General features: G+C 41.0%; 1 protein-coding gene across 2 annotated transcripts in view; it reads right to left on the bottom strand.

Annotated features, from left to right (window-relative positions):
• Positions 1-14,003: 14,003 nt before the first annotated feature.
• The window catches only part of PROX1 (prospero homeobox 1), a 50,087-nt gene continuing 43,045 nt past the window's right edge, over positions 14,004-21,045 (bottom strand). Inside the window, exon 5 of one of the 2 annotated variants that reach the window (XM_026102355.2) lies at positions 14,004-19,853. In XM_026102355.2, the coding sequence (XP_025958140.1) occupies positions 19,665-19,853 (189 nt within the window). In that variant the 3' untranslated portion in view covers positions 14,004-19,664. The remainder of the gene's footprint in view (positions 19,854-21,045) is intronic. The other variant, XM_026102356.2, reaches the window with a different exon arrangement.

Genomic DNA, 21,045 nt, shown 5'->3' with positions numbered 1-21,045 from the left:
TCCTGGTTATAAAGTTATCAAATGTTATGCCCTTCTCTTTAATAAAGGGGTTATGTGAGGGGAGGGAGGGGACGTTGTTTTGGCTGGAATTTCACAAGGCACAGGTGGTACAACCAGCTGCAAGATCTTTAGTTCTTGTTGGCTGTACACCAGCTCTTGGTCTTTTCATAGTTCTTTCACTGGTGGTGAAGGAGGAGGAGTGGCAGGAAGGGACAGTGGGCCCTTGATGATGTTGTTCAGCATCAGCAGCTGTCTCAGGTTGGCATTAGGCTCTGGAACAGTTCCTCAGGAGGTGTTTATGCTGAACAGTTCCCTGGTGACACTGGACGCAGCAGCAGCAATGGTAATACAGCGAAATGTTTATTGAAAAGAATCCATGTTAAAGTCAGCTCCATCTCTGAATTTTCCTATGCAAATATATCTTTTACTTTGTAAGTTCCTCGGGGTGGCAGCTGTTGTTTGCTTGGGTTGTACGACAAACAAAAAAGATACCTCTCTATAAAAAGGATAGATTCTTCCACCATTGCTCCCCCCGAGTACTACAGTGAAAGCTGTCAAAAGGGGCACAGAACCCAAGCATATGCCTTTAATTAACCATTTTTTTTGAGAAATGTGTTTGGTTTCTCACTCTATTAGTGTGTACATGTATGTATGCTCTCAGAGAGCTCTTTGGAAAAGTTCCTTTGAACTTCCGTAATAGTTTTTGACCACAGAAATACAAATTGTAAGGGGCCCTTCTGGAGGTCATCTGGTTCAGCCTGCTGCTCAGAGCACAGCTATTACCAGCTGAGCAGGTCATATCAGCTGTGATTTTTTTCTCGTAGAGTCTTGAAAATCTCAAAGGATAGGGATATCAGCTCTTGGGTAACCCATTACTGCACTATTCCTTCACTGAATAAGTTTTTCCTACAGTCCAGTCTGAACAGCTTGTGGCTGTTGCTTCTTGTTTTACTGTCTGCACTACCAAGGAGAGTCCGGCTCTGTTGTCTTTGTCTTTGAACTGCCCTTCAAACAGCTGTACACATCGACTAGAGACCTCCTTTCCCAGCCTCCTCTTCACCACACTAAAACCAAGCCCAGTTGCCTCAGTCTTTCCTCAGTGTTCAGGTGCTTTAGGCCTAAACAACCTCTGGGACCTCTCCAGTTTCTCAACATCCTCTTTGAATGGAGGGTTCAAAACCAGACATGGTATTCCAGATGCAGCCTCACCAGTGCTGAATAGAGGAGGGTAATAACTTCCCATCATACTCCTCTTAACATAGGCTGGTGTGGGGTTTGCCTTATTCCCCTTTGGAAAGGGATATCTACTAACTCGACAATGCTTTGACTGGTGATATGTGGCCTTTTTGTCATGGTGATCATGGCTACACTTGTGAAGACCATGATTCACAAGGCACAGAACTAACAAAGAACAGATTTGGGGAAGACAGCTTAAAATACCAAAATCCTGTCTTCTGAAGTGATGGAGGCACTTGGGTAGGTTGTACTGAAAATAAGCGGTTAAACACGAGTGCCTGCTATCAAAGTGAGACAGACCCAAGTCACCTAAGTACATTAGAAAGTGTTACCCCAGGTTTATCTCAGACAGCTTTCTTTTTTCTCCTCTCTTGTGTATAGCATATTGTAGAAAGCAGAAGCACGTTTATTCAAATTTAACAAAAATTAAACTCCCCTTTCTCCACTTAACCAAGTATACACTGGTAGCCTACAGACTGATACCGAAAGCCTTGCTTCTCTACACAAGAAAAGCCCATCTCTGTGAACATTTAATATACAGAATGTGTGAATAAAAAGAGGGGATGTAACATTTGTGAGATCCAGAAGCTTGTGACAGCCACTCGGAGAACTAAACACATGTATTATGACAAAATCACAAACTGCTGGCTTGGCAGATTCCCTGGGAACAGGCGGGGAAGGTGATAGCTGCTCGAAAGTCAGAGAAAGGATCAATATTGAATAAATCAAAACAAATATGTGATAGGTTCTGAGAATGTTATAAAAATTAAATACCAGGGAATCTGAGGCATGAGAATCTCCAATTACTGGGCTACTGCTACAGTCATTGTGATACTGAGAAAAGAGGGAGGGAAAATGAAATTACTGAAGGGGTAGTAGCTGGGAATAAATAGTTTTAACATTTACATAGACAGCCTGTATCAAAATACTTTGCATAGGAAGATATTTACTACTGTTTTTATTTTACAGATGGAGAAGTTGAGGCACAGACCACAGGTCTCTCCTTCCACATGCCCCTCCTGGTTTCTCCACCGTAGCAGACTAGCTAGCCTGTTTTTCCTTTGCTGTCTGTGTCATCCCTAGCCTTTATCTCATGCTTGATGCAGACCTGGACTCAAGTTTGTTGTTGATGTTGCAGTGCCCAGCAAATGAAACAGCCACTCAATCAAGTAGGAGGCTGGGCTTCCTTATGGAAAGAAAATAAAATCTACTGCAATGTATGAAGGGTAAGGCCCCCAGATGTTAGCAGAAGATTAGGATTTTTATGTTTAGCAGTACTTTCCTTTTAGATCAGTCCTGTTTACTGAGCATTTTTCTCTCAAATCTGCTTTCTCACATTCTCTGGGGTTTTCCTTGGGTTGTTTTTTTTTTTTTTAACTTTCTGTTTCCCTCTATCTTTAAATAAAAGCACTGAGATTGAGGGAGTCATTACCAAAAACTTAGTGGTACACAGGCTTTGTACTGCCTGTCTACATGGAGGAAATTTCACCCTAGCTAGTTTTCCACTAGAGACAGGCTAACTTTCCAGGGAATAATTTCCTAAAGCAAACAGCTTCTTCTTTCATTGTTCCAAAGTGGGTTCAGGAAACTGAAGACAATACTCATGACAGTATATGTCCCTGTTTTTTTATTTATCTCATAACCATGTTTAGTGAGCTAGCTGCCATATAATCATATATAAAGATACAGTTGCTGTTCCAGGGAGTCTGAAATTGCAACCCCATACCTACAGCTCCTGTCACCTTTCAATACTGTGACTTATTTACATGAGAAATAGGAGATCATAAGACTGAGATTTTAGAAAATATTATCCATAATAAAGAAAAGAATACCATATCTTTCCAAACTTTCTTCATTGACATTTTTCTCCTCCCTCATTTTTTGTCTCGGAAGCAAGATACGTTGAGTGGCATAACTTGATTTATGCTCCTTTAATACAAGAAATATCAGCAGACCTAGCAGAATGTATGGATTTTCTTTTATCCTTAACTGAGCACATAATATGTTAGCAAAATGTACATACACCATCCTCAGCCTACTGAATTTCTCTCACATTTTTCAAATGACTTTACCTAACACTTTGTGCAATCCTTTGAAATAACATCTTGTCTTAGTTTATTTGTAAAGCTATCCATGCTATGGTAATATTACAAATGCTACAGTAAAAGATGAGGAGAAAGTGAAGGAATTGAAGGAATGGATGCAAGAGTAATGCTTATGAAGCACACTGAGATAGCTTGTGATGGAAGATGCTGTAAAAGTGCAAAGCTCTATTATTATTGTTATTATTTTTTTATTATAGGTGGTTACCAGACAGATCTATGATTGGATGAATTAAACTCAAATAAAAGCAAGGACTGATTTCAGCTATTCCTTACTTAATCCTATAAACAGTCAATTGATATCTTAATATATATTGCTGCTGCTCCTGGCCAGGAAGTCATGGAAGGAGATAAGGTATTATTGGTTTTATCTGCTGTGCGTCTTACATAGAGGGCAAATCCAGTTTCTCTTTTGCATGGAAAAATCTTGACATTTACTGGGGTCTTCTGATCTCAAAGCTTGAATTTTGTGGTAGAATGCATCAAGATATGGAAATTTTGGGCTAGGATATAGCAAAATAGTGGGATTTTAGCCTAACTGTAAGTAGGCAAGAAATAGCCCATTGCTTTCAAGTAGAATATGCTTATGTATTTTTCCAGGTGCAGAAAAAAGTGTGGGACAAATTTGGACCTTGTTTTCTATGCTAAAGTGGTATATGGAATAGCTCTGATTAATGTAGATCTTTGCGGCAACTACATGAATAATGGCTTATAAAATTAAACTGCTTCTAATACAAACAGATTGAAACCTCATCTGATACAGATTGTTGTAACACTATTCACCTCATTGTGTCTTTTGCTGACCTTAGTCTCCCAATCCAAAGTATCAAAAACACATAAGCCATCCCCCAGAATCACAAAACTGGCCACAGAAGAATTTTTTAATGACATCTGCTGTTTATTTTCTTTGTTTTCTGGTTTCTGAGCTTTCCTTGCAAAGCTAAGTCACACTTCTAAGCATTCCTTCAACTGTTACGTTTCTTTAGCCACAGAGGCTAGAAAACACCAGTAACACAGAGATCCTCATGTAGTCACTTGACTCTGGCAGCTGCTGCTTTAAGAGAAAGACTCATCTGCAGGATAAGCCCTCACAACTGAGAGCACTGCAAATTATATCAGCTGAGGATCTGATTTGAAAGTACTGCAAGACCTGTGGATAACTGCTAAGTGATGCAAACATTTTCTCCAATTTGGCTTTCTTTGGCAGCCAGTGTTAAATCACTACATTTTTGTCCTCTTTGGAGCTGGTAACAGCTTTTTTCCAGGGACTTTACATTTCTTTGCATTCAGAAAACCCTCTGGATTTGTAAACTTCTAGATAAGACCAGCTACAAGTTGCAAGCCTTTTACTCATTTTTCCGCTCATTGCTACAATATACTGTTGTACTACACAGCTGTAGATCTGCTTTTAGCCTGGGTTTACAGCTGTGTTGGTACAAACAGGTTTTGGCGCAACGCACATCTCGTGTGTCCCAGATCGGCGCTCGGCTGGGTCTGGAAGGCAGAGGGGCTTGCGGACCCCAGCAGCAGGGGCTCTAGGTGCGTATCTGCATCCCGCGTGTGGAGAGACAGGCGTGTTTTCTCTGATGGCATTAATGGTGCTGTACAGGGCTCCTGCACACCAAAGGTCAGCACTGGCTTTCCGCAAAGGCCGACGCAGTACTCGCTGCCCAGATGGGCCTATGATTTTGCCTTTGCCTTGCAAAGATGGGGGCTTACATCCTCCAGGAATGCAGCCGAGAGCAGCCTCGTACAGTGTTGAACGGTTAACAAAACTCGACTGCTGGTAAAAAGCAGAAGACCCAATCAGTAGTGGGAGAACAATGTTCCAGATTTTTTTTTTAAGTTTCAAAAGGAATTTTTGTTAGCAGAAAGGGGAGAGGATAACGAACAAAATGGCAGTATTCTTGTCAGCCTAGCGAGTGTTGCTCGCCCACCTGGCCCGACTCTCCCTTCCCTTTCCCAGGAGCAGAGCGGCTCCCTCCTGCCGCCCCTGGCCCTGGTGCGCCTCTGCCCCTCGCCCCCGAGAGCACCAAGGGCTGCCCGGGGCCCCCGAACCTCCTCCTGCTCCTCCTCCGAAAGGCTGCAGCCAGGACAGACAGCCCGTCTCTCTGGCCAGGATCAGGCTCGATGTTTTTGAGGCTCATAGCTGGTTTCCGCAGGCAGGGTGAGGCGATCCCCGGCTTCTGCCACGCAGGTGAGGGAAACCCAGGATGACCCGCAGGACACACACGGAGGCAGCTGCGTCCCCACCAGGCCTGGGCGCTGCCGGGGCCGGGAGAGCCGGGGCACGCGCGAGACCGGACCTCAGGGCGTCCTCTGCCCTCAGGCAGGGGGTGCTGGTGGCTGCAGAGCCCCGCGAGAGCCCCGCGCCTTCCCGTGCCCTCCGCGGCACGGGCAGGTTTCCCCTCCGCGCGGAGGCCTGCAGAGCTCACAGGGGCTGGAGGACCGGCGAGGCCGGGCCCCGGCTGCAGGGCTGGGGGGAGGAAGGGAGGATTTGCAGCCGTGCGTTGCAAGGGCCGTTCTGGCCGAGCCAAGCCAAATTTGTTTTTTCTTGGACAATGCAGCTGCTGAATGGACCTTTATTAGCCTCTTAATGCCTTTATGGGGCAGATCTGAACCTCGGGACTGAGGTCAGTAGGTGTGTTGCTGAATACCATATGCGTGACCGTGAGTAAGTCTTTCTAGGTCAGACCACTTCCCTTTGCTTTCTCTGAGTCCTCTACACTTTATTTATATTTTGGGGCATATAAAAATACCCATATCCTAACTTCCTTTCACGTCCCTTTCAAACGGACTCATTTGAACCAGACCGGCACGACAACAAAAACCCAACCAGGAGCAATAGCAAAGAAAAAAACACACACTCCCCCCCCCAAACCATTATCTTTAGCTGTGAACTAAAATCCAGCAGCTTCACTTGATTTCATTTTTGGTAATAACAACAACAGAAATTTGCATCTGGGCTGACAATGTGTGTAGTGAGCGTTAGCCCAGTGTGATTTGAAATTGGCAACTTACCGCAACCCTCTGGAAAACCGGGATTTACAAGGGAAATGCTGACAAACACTTAACTACAGTGGCACTTGCTCTATACTATATCACACATAAAACAGTGAAATGGAATGTAAGTCGCTTCTAATTATTGAAAATATTTTGAGGCTGCCTTGTGCTAAAACACGCATTTTGATCTTGCATTTCGGATAATTTTTGCTCTCAAATTTTGTTCTAAGCCACCTATCTTTAAAAAAATACTGCTAATCGCAGTCAAAAAGCAGCATAGTACATGTGGTTTTTGGAAGGCGATGTATAATAAGAAGAATTTCAGGGCTGTATGGATTTGCATGACACCATATTATTGCATGAGCAAAAAACCAATACTGAGTGGTAATAACCATTTGTCAGAGGCAGCACAGAGGATTATATTATAACCCTTTGTGTGTGTGTTTTTGTGTACCCTTTATAAAGCAATCAGACACCTTCCATTTTCCAAACACCTGATAATGTTAAAGTTTATTTTATCACAACCAAGGTTATATCTTCTTTCAACTTCGCACTGACCCTAGGAAGAAGAGGAATAATGGATCGGGAACCTATTATAGCTATTCTGTGTTAAACAGCCAAGTAAAGGGCAAATATAGTTCTGTAGTGGAATCAATCACCGAGCCCATCAGTGCAAATGACCCTCCTGGCCCCCTCCTCCTTCCCCATGCCTAAGAATTTGCCATATTCAATCTTTAGGCTCTGAACCCAAATGCCCTTTGAAAGTGAATTTATGATCACTTCATCACGCTGTCTATTAGCTCACTTTCTAACAAATAGGATTGAGAAATATATGGCAGCAACTGCAACGGCACATTTCCAACTAATGGTTAAAATGTCAGGGTAATAATGTACAAGTGCGTCTGCCCTCGAACACAAAATCAAACGCAGCTTTACAAGGGCTGTCGCCATTCCACTTTAGTTAAAGACTTGCAAGCTTCCTTCTTCCCTTTGCAGGGCTGCAGCTTGGAAGCTGCTGCATCTCATCAGGGCTCGGTTTGCCAGTGCTGTACTGTACTTCATTAGGCAGCTCTATTTAATGGTTTCAACAAAAGCCATCATTTTAGCCCAACTGCCTTGACTAAATTAAAATTTCCAATCTCTGTTTTAGTGTTCTGCAACTGATGTATACATAAGCAAAACTGGTCAACATCTGCCAGGGGGTTGGCCAAAAGTTCTGTAAAGATGTACTTCACATTTCTGAAGCATGTGCAAAGTAACAACGTACTTATCCTCCTGAGGGCTCTCATGATTTTACTTCACCATTTGTTCAGACACACTTTAGCAGCATATAAGCCATACAGTTGATTCTCCCCTTGGTTGCAGTTTTATCTGTAGTGTCATTTTGAGTAATTGGGGTATGGTAGCTGATCAACTTTCAGGTTTCTCATTGGCAGAAAGGGACTGTATTGGCACCAAGAAAGAATATGATGGGTCCTCTCGGTGCCTGAGCAAGTGTCCCTCTTTTGCACTTGGCTACCCAAGGCCATTAGAAAATAAGCTTAATAAAGCAACTCAGTGTATACATCTTAACTATTCCCAGCCAAGGGGATGCAGATATAGAAGAAATATTTTAAACAAATATGAAAGATGGTAAATGTACATATTTAGTCAGTGATCTGTGAAAGTTTTTGAATTAGTTTTTAAAGCTTTGTTAAGACCAGAACGCACAGATGTTGAAAACAAGTTCAGATGTAGCGACAGATGGTATTTGATTATGAAGCAGACTGTTCATATAATACAAAGATGCTGCTTCTGCCATACACAAGTAACTGCAGAGAGTGCAGTAGAAATTTTGGAAGGCAGAGCAGTTCAAGAGGTTCTTTGTGCAGCAATAACTTTCACGTTTTTCCAGCAGTGCTAGAATTGGGATAATTTTCTTTCTTTTGCAGTCAACACCCTCATTCTCCCCCCCTTTTTTCCCCCTCCCCTGTTATATAGCTATCTTGCACTTTTCTGACTCTCTTTCCAGGTCATTTTTAATCAGATTAAGGATGAATACACTTCGTTTATGTTTACAGAAGAACAAAGTTCCTTAAGGTTAATACTGACAGTAATAATTATTATATATTACTGATATTATCTACTAAAAAAAAGCCACCTAGAGTACCACATTCTGGACAAATCCTGAATTTAGGTAGCGCTGTAACGCTACCCCCAGAACCACAGAGCAGTGCATGGGTCTGCGGCTGGGGCTGACATGCATGCCTATTTGCTGTGGCTGCTGCCACATTTAGCTTGTTGCCAAAAACACTGTGCCCCCCGCCCCCCCCCCCCCCCCCCCAGCCACGTCCACTTCCCACCTCAAAAGAGACACCAGAGTGCTGCTAAAATTCGGAAGTATTGATGGCGTGCTCTCCTGGCTTAAGGATATAAATCCTGGGATAAGCGCGCCCTCAGCACCCCAGCTCGCGCCCTTATTGCCCTACACGACGCGGAGTCTGGTGGCAGCGGCCGTGGGGACGTGGCAGACCCCCAGCGGGAGCAGGCAATGTCCGTGCAGCCCTGCCGTGCTGCACTGAGGCCTCTGTCGCCCGGACGGTACCGCGGCTGCCCCCTTGGCGTTTGCTGCTGGATGACGTGGCCGGCACGGGCTTCGTTTCCATGCATCGCCGCCCTGCGAGGCGATGGGGGCACCCACGGCTGGGTTGTCGCTCCCTCCCGCTGCCGAGAGCTTCCAGCTCTGGCCGGGGGTCTGGACCCTTGCTCTTACTCGGCACTCGCTGTGGGGTGCCCACTTGCTATTAGATGCTGTGAGCTCCCGAGGCCTTTGCCCAGAGCTTGGAGGAAGGAGTAGCCTATTTGGTTGTGCTGTTTCGGGAAAAGCCTTGGAGCAGCCTGTGTCTCCTCTGTGCCGGATCCAGGTGTGACAGTGGTGAAGGGCTGCTCAGTGCTCTGGAAAGGGCTGTAAACTCAGGGCACCCTTAAGCCGCAGGCCCTTCCCAGCAGCGCAGCCCAGCACTGAGGGGAGCGACTCGAGTAACGGGCATGTGAAAGTCCCATTTCTCTGCGCTTCCTCCAGGATCTGCAAAAGCAAATGCCCGCGTCAACAAAATATCGGCTCTGGTAGCTCGCAGGATGCACAGGATGCCAGAAAGCAACATTTCTATTAGGAAATAAAACTGCAACGGCAACAGCGCGTAGATTGCACAACTGGAAACAGGGGCGCTGCGAGGGCCGGGGGCGAAGCCCTCGTTCCGACTGTTAACAAGTAACAGTCGGTGTTAATGAGTAACGCAGAAGGTTGGCACCGCCGGTGCCCGAGCAGGCAGCTGAGCCGGGGTCTGCTCCCGGTGCCGCAGCCGCCCGGCGCAGGGGTCCTGGGCAGGCGCCCCGGCCTCTGCCGCTCACCTTCGCTAGCCGTGCCACGCGCCGGGCAGCCAGCCGCGCAGAAAGCATCGAGCTCAGCCTTTTGGAAATGCTTGGGGCTTGTTCTTCTGACGTTTAATGCACATTGAAGCTTCCCTCCTAAATGCTAGGTTTCATGGAAACCTGGGAAGTCATAACCTGTGATTTTCATAATGACATTGTGAATTTTATTTTGTATTTTCCTGGCTTTAAATCCTTTTATTAGGAAAGATCTGAAATATACTCCTTGAGATGAACAGCCTCAAACTTGGAGGTTGCTTGTAATCCAAGCACAGCTCAGGATGCACGTTTTCAAATAAGCCTTTAAAGCAGTTTCAACCCTAGCCTCATGCAGCGTTTGGGATCCACCTCTAAATGGTTTGAAGCTGCCCTTAAATATGCCAACAACTGTTGCCACGCATGAAAAGCAGGTAAATCTCCAGCCTGAATGAAGAGCGGTCTCTTCAGCCCGAGTCAGGCAACCATGTAGTCCCTGAGAGGAGCGTTTTCAGAGGTTTGTGTCAATTACTGAGTAATTGTTAACCATGAAGAAAACCACAGACCCCAAAGCGCCCCGCTTCAGGGAAATCTGGGCTCAGGGTTTTGACTGGAGCTTCATCTCTTCCTTTAAAAGCTCTGACCAAATTATTGAGCTGATAAGCGATTCCCCTTGGTTTTACATGTGCTGGCATGAATTATCCTTGAGTGCTGCATATTAGGGTTGTTTTGTACTAAAAGGTGTTAAACACTTGTAATAAATATTTTTCCTTATTTCCCCTAGGACACAGTTCCATCTCTGGTTGGTGAAGCATAAAAAAGAGCTGTCATGCCCAGTTTTAATAGGCAATAGGATTTCAAGCCCCAAGAGTTGTTTCACAGTCTGGCAGTGGCCATAATGAAACTGGCCACTGTTGCCACAAGACTTTTTCTCTCATGCGTTCTCCCCTGTTACCTCCCACAGCTGCTTGACTGGCAGGTCTCTTGCAAACATATTTACATTGGAGCTGGTGGTATTTCTTTAGCTATCTGTGTCATCTTTCCCCCCTCCCCCCTTTCTTTCTTCCTTTTTTTAACCTAGCTAGGTACTCAACCTTAAGTCTGATTTTAAAGAATAAAATTAAACTGTGCATGCATTAATTGCCTTTGAGTGTGAACAGCAGTTCATTTTCATGTGTTCTGTCGTGAAGCAAATAGCTTGTTTGCTTGTTTGTTTTTTCACACTGACTCCCAAATAAATGGGAAAGTAGCACTTGCCTAGGATTTATTCATGAAAATGCAATCACATTCTCCCAGACTCTGGGCAGAGCGAGGTGGTGGGGGAATCCTTTCTCTACATGGGAGTCCGTGTGTCACTCTGCTCTGCAGCCCTGGAACAAGATGGGCTAACCTAAGCCAAGAGGAATTTTTTTGGATGTCTAAAGGAAAAATAAATATGTAAATAAAACACACCTCTATGACCTCTTTGAGGTAGATGTATGTTTAGCAATATTAATAAGCTGTGCATAAAAATTAGTAGTATAACAACGGATGGATTTTTTTTCTGCACCCATCAATCGATCAGGCTAAATAAGCAGCTTCTCAAAATGCCCCTGCCCCCCTCACTTTTCTTGAAAAGCTGGGAGAACAGGCAGGCCTTGCGATGTGCCCTGAGGGTCAGAAGACTTGGACCAAGCAGGGAAACACCCACCCACCCCCCTTCCTTTTTATCTAAGGATTCTGCTACCACCATGGGAGCTTTCCATCACCATTAAACAACAAACTTCAGCTAAGATTTAATTTGTTTTCTGTATGGTATTCTTCAAATCAGCACAGTGCCATATTTTAAAACTGAATCAGATTAATCTTCTCGGAGAAACACTGTAACACATTGCAAAGAGCGACTGACTTGTTTGCCGTTATTTCCTAAATGCAGTCGTATGCTGCAACTCACCGCTCAGTTCCCTTTCCCTCCTAACAAAGAGGAAAGACTGGATCAGAAGGGATCATCTCCATAGAAATTGTGTTGGCACAACCTGGACTGGGCATAAATAAGGGTACAGACCAGGAAAACGAGAGCAATTAACTCTTTCAGGCTCTCAAATCACAAAATGCAGTATTCTATGTTCTGTTTCTCAGTAATTCGACATGTAAAAGACCTCCACTTCCTGGTGATATATCAGGAATATAAGACTACTCTGTGCGCCCTGGTCAGAGATGATTCCTGTCTTCATTATGATTTTAAAGCTAGAACATAGTATATTCCTCATTGTGAAAATTCCAGGTATTAGGGGAACAGGATTTCCAAGCCCAGATGGCCAGATCTGCAAAATTTGGATCATTTCAGGGTGCTTGAAGCCTGGGAAAGTTGATTTGGCCCTTTGCAGTGACAGGGACTACTTGCCAAGTTCCAGTCTAACTCTGAACTCCTGCAGTATTCTGGGGTGCCAAAAGCTAGGATTTCTTATTTAGAGCTCTGTGTGCCTTCAGCTGCAGGGTAAGATGGCAATTGTCTTGCATTTTGTCTTGTTTTTAGATGTCATTGTCATTGTCTTGCATTTCATAGAACAAGCATATTTGAGAGGAAAATTGATCAGGGCACAGGGCGAGCTGCTCTGCTCGTAGACTGACAGAATGGAAATACCAATTACTCACGCAGCTCCAACCCTTTGGCCATTACCTGGGCATGTGAAGATGAGCTTCCTCCCTCTTTGTCTAGTTAATTCCTGCTAGCTAGCATAAAAATGGGCCATCTCGCATGATCTGTAGCTTCTTTTGTGAGCCTCTGCTGGGACATGCGTGCTCAGATACCTGGGTTGACTCTCCTCACCCTCTCTGTAGCTCCCCTCGGATAACGGAAGCATTTTCACGGCTTCCCAGCAGCTCCCTCGTGGTTCCTCCGCTTGCCCTGCACCAAGGCTGGCAGAGGACGTGCTCGAAGCAGGAGGCTTTCTGGAGCGGATGAGCCCGGGATCGGGACGTGACCCTCACTTTTGATACTTCAGCCTGCCCTGTTCCACGCCACGGCGTTAGCGACATACCAAATACACAGACAACTAGTACATGCCGTTGGGCAGCCAGTTCCACATGAAATGGTCTAAATTTCAGATATTTTGACCAGAAAATGCTTCTGGTAGGTTGGATTCATAACATGGATAGATGCAAACAAAGACAGGGAATTTATGTGCAGTAAAACCAGGAAAGATCTTACTGCTAAAGGACTATTATTTATGTAGATGCAACTTTATTACCTTCCATGGACCTCCTTTACACCTGGCATTAACGTGGCCCAGCAAATGTAACTCCAGTTGTACAAAGAGACATAGAATTTTAATAGCTGTTGCAGAGGTGAAGTGTTTATTTGGGTATTACAGTGTAGCTAAAGCTGGATTCAGGCCCCAGCTCAGCACGACAGTTTCTGAGCTGTATCAGAGAAGATGCTGAAAATAAGTGACCTCAAATGAAAACGTTTTTAACACACTCCTTCTTCAAAATCAGAAAATTCTGGCAAAATTTTCTGATCCAAATAAACTACCATCTTACTGCCATCTACACCAGTTCTAAGCCAAAGATACCATTCATACCTGAAACACAGACAACAATGTACATCAGTGGTTCATTCAACCTCAGTAATTTAAAATGCGTATGGAACAGGTGAAATAGTGAAGGACGAGAGAAAAACAAAGAAAGAATGAGATGTTTCGAGGAAATCTGTGAGAGTAATTATACACAGTGCTAACGATTACCCAGTTTGAAAAGGAAATGATCTAAGAAAGAGTGTTAGACTGTAACAAAAAGAATAGAGAAAGTTAGCTGGGTGCTACATTAGCAGGGGCAAATGTAACCCACAGCAGAACAAGTCTTATTTTACATTCAGCTAACTTGCGGGACTCATTGTTGCAGGACACCAAATGGCAGCTGTATCCCAGAAATGATTAAACATCATAAACAAAAGTACTTTCTAGCTCACTTTGGCTACATTTAATTTAAAGGGCTCTCCATGCTTCAGAGATAACATGCCTCCTGCAGAGAGTTACTCCTTGTTGGACAGACTATTGCAAAATAACATTCATTATCTTAACCTGTGCTGGAGGTAGGACGCTGGATTAGATAAATCATTATATTCATTTTGCAAGAGGGCTGGCAGTTTCATTAATAAATAATTCAAGGTAAGGGGAAAAGAAAAACCTTCAGAGGGCTACAGTCTTTGGTATAGCCTGACTGCAGCAGAGAGGTTCCAGTGATCCACCTTTTGATACAGGGCTAAATCAACTCTTGGAAAGAAATATAAACAATGGCAATGAGCTTGTAATTTATATTTTATTTTGCACAAGCTTGCATATATACTGCACATACATTCAGTTTAGAGAAGATGGAAGGCACACAAGGCAATTGAACTACTGTATCCTTTAAGTGGTACAAAGCAAAAAGGTAAAAGTCTGGAGAGTATACAAAAGCTTTTAACACACAAAATAAAATCCACCCCCCCGAAAAACGTTTTTCCTGTGTTTATCTTAAATTTAGTAGCTGCCAAGCTAGAATTGTAACTTTTTTCAATCAATTGTCTACTGCACCTTTTTTTTTCAAACGGACAGGGGAGTCTTATTGTTTTATCTTGTCATCAATTAATATTACAGTACATCCTTGGTAATACAAAATTGTACACCTTCATCAAATAAATTAGGATAAATTAAACCAATAAATTATGCAAAGTCTTCAGAACAATAGACAACAACAAAAAAAATCCACAGTTGAAATTGCCTCTAGCTAAAAAATAAAATAAAAAAATCAAAAATTGACTTTATCAGTTCAGTTATTGTACTATCTTCAAATTAAAGGGTCTTTATTACAAAAAAAAGAGCTTAATAATGCTATTTACAACATATTGCTAAATAATATAAAGGCAGTGTTTTGTCACTTTTGTAACTATATACATATGAGTAATGGCTGGGACAATATCAGTTTAAACCTTAACCTTTGACTCTTCTGGGCAGCATTAAAACCAACCTAAAAAGGTTTCTTTTCTTCTTTTTCAGTTTCTGACTCTTACACACTATATGGTAATGAGATGGTTATTGTGTTTGTCTAATATTTTACTCGAGTGGTACAATTAATGCAGAAAGGATGGATTTTAGAGAAAATGTAAGCTCGCTGTTTCTTCTAGATTTGTTTCTACATATCCCAGTATATTTGTGCATTTGGAAGGTGGCTGCTTAGGGTGAGAGGTGACTGTGGCTCAGATGAAAAGACTAAGTAAAGTCATAGTGCCACCACCTTTCATACACTAAAAAGGATATTCCTAAGAAGATACAAAGGTTAAATACCAGTTTTCATCCCAGCTCTAAATACGAGCATTTTTAGCTTCAGTTTATAGATGGTTTACAACCAACAGTTCTACAGAAAACAAAATTGCATTTCCTTCAACAGAACATTTAAGTGCAATACAGTAACTGCTTACTCATATAAACCAGTTACATTCCTTAAGGGGAGCTTTTTGAAAACAATGCTTATTGGAATTTTCAAACACATAGTTGGTACCAGAAGGAAACATTTGCACTATTCACACCAATGATTACTATATAATACACATGGCAAATATAGTTTTTGCTTTCACTTCTTCTCATGTACAGTGCTCATTTTGGGGGTTTTGTAAACCACTTTCCATTTTTATATATATATATATCTTTCTGTATATATATATATGTATAATCTTTCAATGCTGCTGGTGAAAATCCTATCTTTAAAGCCACAAAATCTTCACCTTTATTTATTAATTAATATTAACCTGTGGAAAAAAACATTTTTCTATTAACTGACTTCATATACATAGAAAAAATTCTGCAATTTTACAGAAACTGTATTACCCATTCCCTTGACATCTGATGAAACAGACTTAACTTTCAAAAGTAGAGAGCTGGATTTTCAAGAATGCTTTCAACTATCTATACAGTTACTGTAATGTTTCTTATAAATTCAACAGATGTTTTCAGAATGTAGTTATTAAAATCTTATGTCTTTATGCAAGAACAGCCTTAAGGTTGAATATTTACATTGCTTTATAAAAGTTCCCCTCGATTTTCAATGTTCACCCACATACCTGGTACAGTAACAAAGATTCTGCAAACTTAAAACACTTTAATTAAATAATACTCAGAGGCACAAAGCAAACCTCAGGAATACATGGGTGAACACCTTCTTAAATAATTACTACATTCTAACATCTTCCACGTGTTTACCATTAAATGTGAAACGTTCCCATTAAACAACCAGAGATACAGTAAGAATTAAATGTTTTGTAGTTTCAAATAGAACATTCTTTTCACAAAACATAACAAATGTCTAAAATAGGTTCTTAATCTAGATAGGAAAAAGGTAAGCTTTTCACTTCATACGCATATTTTGTGTGTGTGTGTGTGTGTTTCTGTGTATATATATATACACATACACACACATAATTTGTCTTTGTGTGTAACTATATATGTATATGTATATACACATATATCACGTATGAAATATTGCTTCTATACTACTTTTCATCAGGCTAAGAAAACACAAGATTTGCACCACAGTTACAAAAAATTGGCTTCTACAAGAATTTTCAAAACTTGAATGCTGCTCAAACAATTGAGAAAAAATAATTTGCATTATCAAACTGTTCTAAAAATTCTCTTCTTCAAAAACGTATTCTCCTGCTTTGTTTTTTTTTAATTTTTAAAAAGACACAAAATATGCATAGCTATCAACATTATGTCAAACAGCCAGAAAAAAAAAATTAGTGTTTATTGCAGCTGTAGTAATTGAAAAATAAAGTTCAAAAGATGAAAATTGTAAGCCACAGAAGGCACAAGAACAATTGTACTTGTGGGGGAAAAACTGGTATTCTGAAGGATTTTTTATCCTTCCGCTGGTGCATTTAAGGTCTAGGCACAGACTATAACCTCAAGTTTATATGCAGAAATAAATCTGAATTAGCAGTGAATGAATGGCAACATGGGATTTCTACATGGATTTTGAAATTCTTTCCCTATGTAAACTTTTTATTACAATAAGAGTAGCCTTCTGCCTTTTAGCCATTTTTAGTGAAATAGTATTGAGATCATTTGAAGAATACTGCTTTCTACTTACAATTTAGTAGGAGCTATGCTGCGTATTTATAATTGTAGGTGTATTGGGAGGCACAAAGGCAATATGGCTATACTGCAGTAAAATCACCATAACTGAAATGATCAAATTATCTCTTTTTTCCTTTTTCAGACCAAGGAGTTGAAATTTATTTGTCTTTTAAGATGAAATTTCTACTCTTAATTCCTATGCCTCATGTACTATTGAGATTATGCTACTTATAAATAAATAAATAAATGCAACAACATCAAGTGTTGAGTACACAATTTCACTTATTTAGATTATGTGAATCACATTGCAGCCAAATAATAATAATAATATTAATGTTAATAATAATAATAATAAACATAATAAAAGTAACGGTAAAATCACAGATCAAGATGATAGCTAGTAGTATGTCCACACAGTATGACTAAAGTATGGCTTTGCTTTCTTATGTCCAAGGTGACAATGCAGTGTTGTATTTTGTATCTGATGGTATGCCAGTGATGAACTTATTGTATTAAAACTTGAGCATTTTATGCCACTTCTTCCCATAAATCAAAAAAAGTGCATGAACACAATTTTCATCCTTTCTTACTCAGAAATCATTGGAGTTACATCTTTATGAAGTGTAATGTTTACCAAAGCATGAAAGAAAAGAGAAAAAAGAAAAGAAAAGAGAAAAAAGAAAAGAGAAGAAAAGAAGAAAAGAGAGAGAAAAAAGAAAGAGAAAAAGAAAGGCGAAAAAAGGAGAAAGAAGAAAAGAAAAGAAAAAAGAAAAGAAAAGAAAAGAGAAAAAAGAAAAGAAAAGAAAAGAAAAGAAAAGAAAAGAAAAGAAAAGAAAAGAAAAGAAAAGAGAAAAGGAGAAAAAAAGACACATCCCATCTACTGTGAGGATACGTACAGTATTAGGTACTCTCAGGGATTTTAAGATCAAGAAGATTTGTTTTGCTTTTAATGCATAGTGAAAATGTTGGCACTTCATCCCATGCTATTGTCTGCATTGCCTATACTCTACAGATACTGCCAGTGCTTGAAAATAATGACAGGGAATTGTAGGATTGTGCTGTTTAATTTGAAGTCAGCAGGTTTTTAAGGCTTTCTGCTGACAATAATTGCTTTCATACATTTCTGTCTATCAGCAGTATTTGTAAATGAAGTGAAATTGCAATGATCAGGTCAGCTCTTTAGTCACATGGGTAAACTTTCACTCTCCAAAGTCAAAATGTAATTTAGAAATAAAGAAATAAGATATCAGTATCCTAGATGGCCTAAACATAACTCTCAGCTAATTAGGAACTTTCTCTAGATTCAGATCGAATTAGGTAGGGGAAAATACTATTAACGATAACAATAAATTCTTACTGCATCTGTACAAAAGACGACAGAGAAAATGACAAATACAGAGTGCCATAGCATATTCAACCTTCCCCCAAACTTTTGGAGACGATACCTTTCTGAAAACGTGAGGAGAGCCATTGAAGACAGCGCAAGAACTAGCAGCGAGCTCTCCTTTCTTATGCTGACAGAGCATTGTATAGCATTCAGGCGAATCCAGATCCATCGTGTACTTTACACTGTAACTCAGATTTTGGTCAAGACTAGCTCCAGCCTCAGAAGACAAGTGCAGCGCATTGCTCAAATAGATTTTTTTTAAAAGCTGCACTTACAGTAATTTAAAAATCCAGTTCGGCTATCTGAACCCTGCATAGCCAGGAGGACACTGCAATTTTTGTATATGCTTGATTAGATTTTTATGAAAATGTAATTTTTATACTTCCGATTAGGAAAAGACTAATTATATTTTACAGCTACAAACAACTATTTTTTTTTCCTTTGCCTCAGCACTGTGAGGCTAAAATGCCTTCTTCTACTATAAATAAGATCATTCAAAAAGTGCTTTTCAGGACAAATGTTGAATACAGACAGACAACTTTGTGTACTGGAAAGGGGATTTTGGGGGTAAAATGGACTGAGCAAAGAATAAATTTAGGGACTACCGCCACTTAAAGTAAGACCAAGACATGGCAATTTAGTATGCTGAAGGTTTCATTTTTACTCTATGGAGAGTGAAATGCTTCCGTTTTAATAAGCTGACCATATTATAAAATTAGTGTGGTTGATACAATATTGTGCATGAATTACTGGCCTTACCCTGCAAGAATAGTACTTGATTTGTGCAAACTTGCCTTGCCGCAATTTAGAAAAACAACAACCTGGCATGTTGATTACTGGTGCAGGGCATTTATCATTCCTGTAAGGGAAAGCATGAAGAACAAGGTTTGCTTTTTTGGGTATCACTTCTTGGAGTGAGTACCTAAGATAGATGTTGTAGTTTTTTTGAAGTATGAAACAAAATCTACTTATTGGTTAAAAAGTATATAAAATAAAAAAGCTCTAAGCTTATGAAGTGACTCCACAGAGTTCAGACCTTTAGCAGTATAAACATAATATAAACTTCATTGTCTGTAGTATTGTGCCATGACATTAGTCTCACTAAGACAAAATGCCACTTTGCAGCAAGCAGTAAATCTGACAAAGCATTTTAAAACATAATGCCCTAACTTGCTAAGACAGGCTTTTACACGCTTCCAAATTCTTCTCCCTGAAAATTAACCCCATTTATTCTCCAAATGTTAAGGGTCTTGGGCAAAAGTAAACTGAAGGCTGAAGTAAAACAACTATCCCCTTGGAACTGAAGAAAAACTTAAACCCAGGAGGGAGCACAGTCTAATTTCATATACATATATATGTATGCAATACACATACATATGAAATTAAAATAGAGACACACATGACTTGGGCATCAGAAGGGGACTGCTACTTTCATACATTCATAAATAGCTGCTGAACTCTCTACTCATGAAGAAGCTCTTGTAGGCAGTTTGGGGATTTGAAAATCTCGGGGACCTCACTGTCCAGCTTACAGATGACCTTGTATATGGCCTTCTTCCAGGAAGGATCAACATCTTTGCCTGCGATAATGGCATTGAAAAACTCCCGTAACGTGATCTGAGCCACTTCCAGGAATCTCTCTGGAACCTGCTGATACAAGGAGACAATGGCATTAATACAGTTTTCAATTTCAAGTCTCTGGTTCTTCAAAGGAAACTGAGCTAAGTTCTTTCTTTCAGAAAGGGGCTTACATAGCACCTGCATTTTCTAAATGTGGCAGCCTTCTATTCTCTTATGCAAAGCTGTTATATATAGTACTATAGCAATAACTTTTATAACATGTGTTAGAGATCTTTGTAAAGTCTACTGACAGAATGTAGGTAACAAAATGTTACTGTCTGAGTTCGGAGAGTGGGGGATTTATAGGATATAATTAGCAGGAGGGGAAACAAACACAATTGTCTTTAAGGAGAGAAATCTCTGCTTGATATTTTACCCATGCAGTTATGGCTATGTTCTCCTTTCTGTGTGGGAACTAATACGAAAGTTATGCAAGCATGGAAAGCTCTTGGTACCTCTGTGCTTAACTTTTGTCAGAACCAGTGCTGAAAGCTATCAAAGAAATAGGATATCTGTGAATGGTTGTTCATAGTTTAAAAACAAGCTAGCAATCAAGCCTTCAGCTAATGGTTGGATTCTGTGGCTGTTTTGTGCATGAGACTCCCATAAGATGGCTTTCTTGGGAGATATTACGGTCTTCCCTTCTTTTTCAGAAACCAACAAATAAAAACACAACCTCTTCAACAGGCGCATTGTGCTTAAAGTGGCCTCAGTACTGGGATAAGTCAAACTCATCTGGGTTTTCTAAATGTCACTGTCATTCCACAGGTAAATCAAATGGCCAACTAGCAGGTGTACATCAACCTCAGAAGCCCCAGAACTACGGCTGCACATTAAAAAAACCATTTATCTCTGAACTTATGCAATTCATCCTAAATAGTTGTCTCAGCCATCAGCAGTGCCTTCTTACCCTCTTCCCTAAATTACTTACAAGCAATTCCTACGATGAAGCACAGGTCAGTTGCGAGGTTGACGTCATCTCCATAAAGGTATTATTTTCCATTTTTGTTATGGAGATACAGCTTCATAGCTCTAGAACTGCTAATACATGGCCGGCCACTAGCCAGCATACTTACAATAGTAAGTACACCCTCACTGCTCTTTGCCCACTCACGGTACACCCGGCAAGGGGAGCTCTCCGACCTGCAGTAGGGCGCATTCTCACTCTCTCTATGGCCAACACAGGTCGGGGTGGATCTCGCTCATTTATTGGATGCACATC

Source organism: Dromaius novaehollandiae, chromosome 3 (assembly GCF_036370855.1).
Source record: "Dromaius novaehollandiae isolate bDroNov1 chromosome 3, bDroNov1.hap1, whole genome shotgun sequence".
In the NCBI taxonomy this organism is placed as follows: Eukaryota; Metazoa; Chordata; class Aves; order Casuariiformes; family Dromaiidae; genus Dromaius; species Dromaius novaehollandiae.
Note: the sequence above shows the minus strand (reverse complement) of the source record. Positions and strands in the feature narration are given on the sequence as shown.